This window comes from Lepidochelys olivacea, assembly GCF_965140295.1.
Source record: "Lepidochelys olivacea isolate rLepOli2 genome assembly, chromosome: 1".
In the NCBI taxonomy this organism is placed as follows: Eukaryota; Metazoa; Chordata; order Testudines; family Cheloniidae; genus Lepidochelys; species Lepidochelys olivacea.
This window is the reverse complement of record NC_140411.1, coordinates 351,767,240-351,773,357: the sequence shown is the minus strand read 5'-3', so window position 1 is coordinate 351,773,357 and position 6,118 is coordinate 351,767,240. Positions and strand designations below refer to the sequence as shown.

Below are 6,118 nucleotides of genomic sequence, written 5' to 3'. Positions count from 1 at the left end.
GGATCAGACCCCCTGGCCAGCCGGCCCAACGTCCTGTCATCTTGACAGTGCCAGAGGCTTCTGAGGGGATGAACGGAACAGGGCCATTTATCGTGTGATCCAGACCCTGTCCTGTCCCAGCTTTTGACAGTCAGAGGTAAGGGCCACCCAGAGCATGGGGCTGTCCCTGACCAGCTTGGCTAATAACCACTGCTGAGCTGTCCTCCAGGAATTTACTTAATTCTTTGTGAAACTCAGTTCTATTTTCAGCCGTCACAGCATCCCCTGGCAATGCATTCCAAGGGGGCCTGGGCATTGTGTGAAGAAATACTTCCCTTTGTTTGTTTTAACCCTGCTGCCTGTTAATGTAATTAGGTGACCCCTGGACCATGTGCTGTGTGAAGGGGTAAACAACACTGCCTGGTTCACTTTCTCCACATCCTTCATGATTTTACAGGCCTCTATTCTATACCCCCTTAGTTGTCTCTTTTCCAAGTTGAGCAGTCCGTCTTTCTAATCTCCTCAGATGGAAGCTGTTCCAGCCCCCTAACCATTTGTGTTGCTCTGCTCTCTACCATTTCCCACTCTAAGAGCTTTGTTGAGATGGGGCAACCAATGTTCCAAGTAGGGGCAGGCGCAGCATGGACTGAGCGTGTGGCCCGTGCTGCTCTGCCTCTCTTCTCCCCGCCACGTGAGCGCACAGGCTCCATAAATGCAATGTGCTGCCTGAGCCTGCCTGCCTGGGGGTGGTGGGGGGAGCTGCTGGACACACCTAGCCTGGGACCTGCTGCAAACTGGCCTAGTGGAAGGAGCAAAGTCCTTTAAGGGGTGGCATTAGAGCTGCAGGGTGCGGATTTGACAGCAGGAGACCTGGCTCCCCAGGGTGGGCTGAGCCCCACAGACCAGCCAGCTCCTCCCAGGAGACTTGGTGGGAAATACACCCCCCCCTCCAATATCCATCCAGCATGGCTTTGAATAATCCTTAGGTTCAGTGCAGCTTCCACCTCCCTCCACCATCCTGCCTGCGGCTTCCGGCACATGGTGCTGCATCAAGCCAACACCCACAACATACAGGACAGCCGCCCTGCTGTTGCCAGCGCACCATCACCCACAACCGCTCGCGCGCCCCTCACGCCGTTCTCTTTTCTAGGAGGCTCAGGGATTTTGGCTGCTCTGCCTGTGCTAAGGATTAATGATAGCACCACAAGCAGGGCTGGGAGCTGCAAAACAGCAGCTGGGTCTGATGGTGACAGGCCTGGTCCAGCCAGTTTTGAGAACAGCACTCACTGTGCAGCTCCAGGGGGATCCTGCCCAGCTGGCCCAGGAGGAGAGGAGCTCCTGTGGCTGTAAGGGGAGGGGGTCCTGGGGCTGCAGGGGTGTGTGTGTCTGTCTGTGTCCTGCCCACCTGGCCCAGGAGGAGACAAGCCCCTGCGGCTGTAGGGGAAGGATCCTGGCCACCGGGCCCAGGAGGAACCGAGCCCCTACGGCTGTAGGGGGTCCTCCCCACCTGGCACAGGAGATGAGCCCCTGTGGCTGTAAGGGAAGGGGCCCTGGAGGAGCCGAGCCCCTGCAGTTGCAGAAGGCCCCTTCCCCGCTGCCTGTTTCACAACGCTCGGCATGGAGCAGCAGTGCTGGGCTACAGAAAGGAGATCAGGCCCCGTCATTCTGCCCTAGCTGCAAGCAGGGCGTTTATTGCTGTGTGGTGCTCAGCTGAAGAGCGTCTGGTAGGTCTCCATGTGCCCCTTGATGCTCTGGACGATCTGCGCCTCACTCTTGCTCCGGTTGTAGTAGTCCAGGAAGAGCCCGTCGGGGCTGAGCAGGTAGATGATCACCGTGTGGTCAACAATGTAGTCATCGTCCTCGTCCCTGGGCCCGGCGCTGTAGTACACACGATAGGCCCTGCCAGCCTCCCGCACGTGCTCCGGGTGGCCAGTCAGCCCCAGCAGGCGCGGGTGGAACTCCTTCACGTACTTGGCCACAGCGGCCACATTGTCCCGTTCGGTGTCCACCGTAATGAAGACCGGCTGCACCCGGGGCAGCTGTGGCTCCTGGTCCAGCAGCTGCACCACCTGGCTCATCTTCTCCAGCTCCTCGGGGCAGATGTCTGGACAGTGGGTGAAGCCGAAGTAGAGCAGCACCCACTGCCCCAAGAAATCGGCCTTGGAGCGGGGCTGCCCAGTGTGGTCCACCAGGTGGAAGTCCCCCTGGCCGATGGCCAGCTTCTTCAGCTCCTGGATGCGCTGCAGCTTCTGCTGCCGTTCCTTTTCGGAGTGGATGTAGAGCCACGCACCCAGGACTGCCCCCCCAAAGAGGCAGGTGATGAGCAGCCGAGTCCTCAGCTGTATCCGTGTGGCGGAGCCGCTGGTCGACGGGGGCCCCTGGGCGAACAGTCTCCTGGTGACCCTGTTCCAGGAGAGGGTCTGACCTGCCCACCTTTGCTGCTGAGTCCCTGCTGCTGCACCTGGGAACCACCTTGCAGGCTTGGTGTACCCGCTACTGCCAACTTCCCAGGCTTTTAAGCAGGGTGACGGCCAGACTGTTTTATTGGCTGTCGATTCAAACCACCTGGCGCAGCCGGCTGGAGGGCGTCTCTGGGCACGTTCCCGGAAAGCCCAGGATTTCCCCTGGAGGCTGAGCTGCTGGGCACCGCATGGGGCAAAGGGCCAGCGGCTCCGGAGCGGGAGGGTCTGAAACATCCTGGGCAAAGCTGAAAGGACGAAAAAGCCTCAAGTAACGAGTGTTTTGGGCTGGGCTCATCCGTAGCATTCTGCACTGCGGGAATTGTGGGCGGCCTGCGGGCCAGGCCCGGGGAGATCGTGGGAAGCCAGAACAGAGATGGGAGAAACAACCGACTTTAGACCCGCATGGCAGCAGAAGCCTGGTAACGCTGGAGCTCAGGCTAGAGGCTCCTGGACCATGGGGCGACCCTCACCTCCCTCAGCTCTGTGCGGATAGACCTGGCTCCAGCCTTCCAGCCACGCCCCTCCCATTGCAGCACTGGGCTCCCCCCAGCGCTGCCGATCCCCCACAGCCCCCTGGTACGCCATCCCCACACTCCCCCAGCTCTGCCGGTGCCTGCCCCCCACTCCCGACCCGCAGCCCCCCCCCCAGCTCTGCCGGTGCCCCCCACTCCCGACCCACAGCCCCCCGCTAGCCCAGCCCAACCCCCCCAGCTCTGCCAGTGCCCCTCACTCCCGACCCGCAGCCCCCGGCCAGCCCAGCCCTGCCAGTGCCCCCCACTCCCGACCCGCAGCCCCCCCCCCAGCTCTGCCGGTGCCCCCCACTCCCGACCCACAGCCCCCGGCCAGCCCAGCCCTGCCAGTGCCCCCCACTCCCGACCCGCAGCCCCCCGCTAGCCCAGCCCCCCCAGCTCTGCCGGTGCCCCCCACTCCCGACCCGCAGCCCCCCCCGCTCTGCCGGTGCCCCCCACTCCCGACCCGCAGCCCCCCCCCAGCTCTGCCGGTGCCTCCCACTCCCGACCCGCAGCCCCCCCCCCCAGCTCTGCCGGTGCCCCCCACTCCCGACCCGCAGCCCCCCCCCCCAGCTCTGCCGGTGCCCCCCACTCCCGACCCGCAGCCCCCGGCCAGCCCAGCCCTGCCAGTGCCCCCCACTCCCGACCCGCAGCCCCCCGCTAGCCCAGCCCAGCCCCCCCAGCTCTGCCGGTGCCCCCCACTCCCGACCCGCAGCCCCCCGCTAGCCCAGCCCCCCCAGCTCTGCCGGTGCCCCCCACCCCCGACCCGCAGCCCCCCGCTAGCCCAGCCCAGCCCCCCCAGCTCTGCCGGTGCCCCCCACTCCCGACCTGCAGCCCCCCGCTAGCCCAGCCCCCCCAGCTCTGCCGGTGCCCCCCACTCCCGACCCGCAGCCCCCCCCCAGCTCTGCCGGTGCCCCCCACTCCCGACCCACAGCCCCCGGCCAGCCCAGCCCTGCCAGTGCCCCCCACTCCCGACCCGCAGCCCCCCGCTAGCCCAGCCCCCCCAGCTCTGCCGGTGCCCCCCACTCCCGACCCACAGCCCCCCCCCCAGCTCTGCCGGTGCCCCCCACTCCCGACCCACAGCCCCCCCCCAGCTCTGCCGGTGCCTCCCACTCCCGACCCGCAGCCCCCCGCTAGCCCAGCCCCCCCAGCTCTGCCGGTGCCCCCCACTCCCGACCCGCAGCCCCCCGCTAGCCCAGCTCTGCCGGTGCCCCCCACTCCCGACCCACAGCCCCCCCCCAGCTCTGCCGGTGCCCCCCACTCCCGACCCGCAGCCCCCCGCTAGCCCAGCCCCCCCAGCTCTGCCGGTGCCCCCCACTCCCGACCCGCAGCCCCCCCCAGCTCTGCTGGTGCCCCCCACTCCCGACCCGCAGCCCCCCCCAGCTCTGCCGGTGCCCCCCACTCCCGACCCGCAGCCCCCCCCCCAGCTCTGCCGGTGCCCCCCACTCCCGACCCACAGCCCCCGGCCAGCCCAGCCCTGCCAGTGCCCCCCACTCCCGACCCGCAGCCCCCCGCTAGCCCAGCCCCCCCAGCTCTGCCGGTGCCCCCCACTCCCGACCCACAGCCCCCCCCCCAGCTCTGCCGGTGCCCCCCACTCCCGACCCACAGCCCCCCCCCCAGCTCTGCCGGTGCCCCCCACTCCCGACCCACAGCCCCCCCCCAGCTCTGCCGGTGCCTCCCACTCCCGACCCGCAGCCCCCCGCTAGCCCAGCCCCCCCAGCTCTGCCGGTGCCCCCCACTCCCGACCCGCAGCCCCCCGCTAGCCCAGCTCTGCCGGTGCCCCCCACTCCCGACCCACAGCCCCCCCCCCAGCTCTGCCGGTGCCCCCCACTCCCGACCCGCAGCCCCCGGCCAGCCCAGCCCTGCCAGTGCCCCCCACTCCCGACCCGCAGCCCCCCGCTAGCCCAGCCCAGCCCCCCCAGCTCTGCCGGTGCCCCCCACTCCCGACCCGCAGCCCCCCGCTAGCCCAGCCCCCCCCAGCTCTGCCGGTGCCCCCCACTCCCGACCCGCAGCCCCCCCCCGCTCTGCCGGTGCCCCCCACTCCCGACCCGCAGCCCCCCGCTAGCCCAGCCCCCCCCAGCCCTGCCAGTGCCCCCCACTCCCGACCCGCAGCCCGGCGCCGAGCTCCCCCCTCCCACCTGGCGGCAGCGCCGTGCTCTCTCTCCACCGGCAGATTCGCTCCGAGCGCGCGCCGGGGCGGGGCGCGCCCAAACCAGGAAGTGCCATGGCGAATCCCCCAACGCCAACACGCGCACCCAGGGCCCCGCCCAACGCATGCGTGGTTGTACAGCCTCCTCCTCTCAGAGCGCGGGCACTTCTCAGAGGCGGGCTAACGCTGCACCTGCGCTCTGGGCTCCGCGGCTCATGTGTAATACCCGCCTGCCGGCAGCAGGGGGCGCTGCCCGCACAGCGCTGGGCGCGCGCGGGGCTGCGAGGGCTCGACCCCTCCCCCGACAGAACCCTGTACTGGGGGTGTCCCCCTCCCCCCCCGGTGCTCCCCAATTCCCCCCTCCCCACACAGAACCCCCATCTAGGGGTGTCCCTCCCCCCGCAGAACCCGGATAGCTCAGTGCTTTGAGCAGTGGCCTGCTAAACCCAGGGTTGCGAGTTCAAACCTTGAGGGGACTATTTAGGGATCTGGGGCAAAAACTGGGGATCGGTCCTGCTTCAAGCAGGGGGTTAGATTAGATGACCTCCTGAGGTCCCTTCCAACCCTGACCTTCTATGATTCTATGAACCCCCATCTGGGGGTGTCCCCTCCCTCCTGCAGAGCCCCCAGATTGGGGGTGCCCCCCTCCCCACAGAAAACCCCCATCTGGGGGTGTCCACCCTCCCCCCACAGAACCCCCCAATTGGTGCCCCCTTCTCGCACAGCACCCCCATCTGGGGGTGTCCCCCACACCTCCCTCCTGCAGAGCTCCCTGCTGGGCGTGTCTCCCATGCCCCTGCAGAGCCCCTCCCCAGCCAGGGGGCTTTGTTGGGCATGGGGGGGCAATGCCCCCCCATGGCTCCCCCAAACTTGGGGGTGCCCGATCCAGCCCCAGCACGTGACCCCTAGTGGGAGGGCTGCATGCACGTCGAGAGACCTGGGGTGGGCCCTTGCCAGGAGTGGCCCGTTGAACACCCCAGTGCAGGCCGCCCGCGGTCGAGGAAGGTGTCGAATGGAGT

The 6,118-nt window shown here is 68.0% G+C and overlaps 1 protein-coding gene across 1 annotated transcript; it reads right to left on the bottom strand.

Moving 5' to 3' along the window:
* Positions 1-1,639: 1,639 nt before the first annotated feature.
* SCO2 (synthesis of cytochrome C oxidase 2) lies at positions 1,640-5,227 on the bottom strand. Its single transcript, XM_084617183.1, has 2 exons — positions 5,089-5,227; positions 1,640-2,686 (listed from the first exon to the last, which is right to left on the bottom strand). The coding sequence occupies exons 1-2, from the start codon at positions 5,174-5,176 to the stop codon at positions 1,686-1,688; spliced, it is 1,089 nt and encodes a 362-aa protein (XP_084473309.1). The 5' UTR covers positions 5,177-5,227; the 3' UTR covers positions 1,640-1,685.
* Between the last annotated feature and the right edge of the window lie 891 nt (positions 5,228-6,118).

Excerpts from the sequence above, each read along its gene's own strand:
- SCO2 (XM_084617183.1), bottom strand. The coding sequence starts at position 5,176 with ATGGCACTTCCTGGTTTGGGCGCGCCCCGCCCCGGCGCGCGCTCGGAG. Across the intron at positions 2,687-5,088 it reads GAGCACGGCGCTGCCGCCAG|CTTTGCCCAGGATGTTTCAG; the intron begins GTGGGAGGGGGG and ends TCGTCCTTTCAG.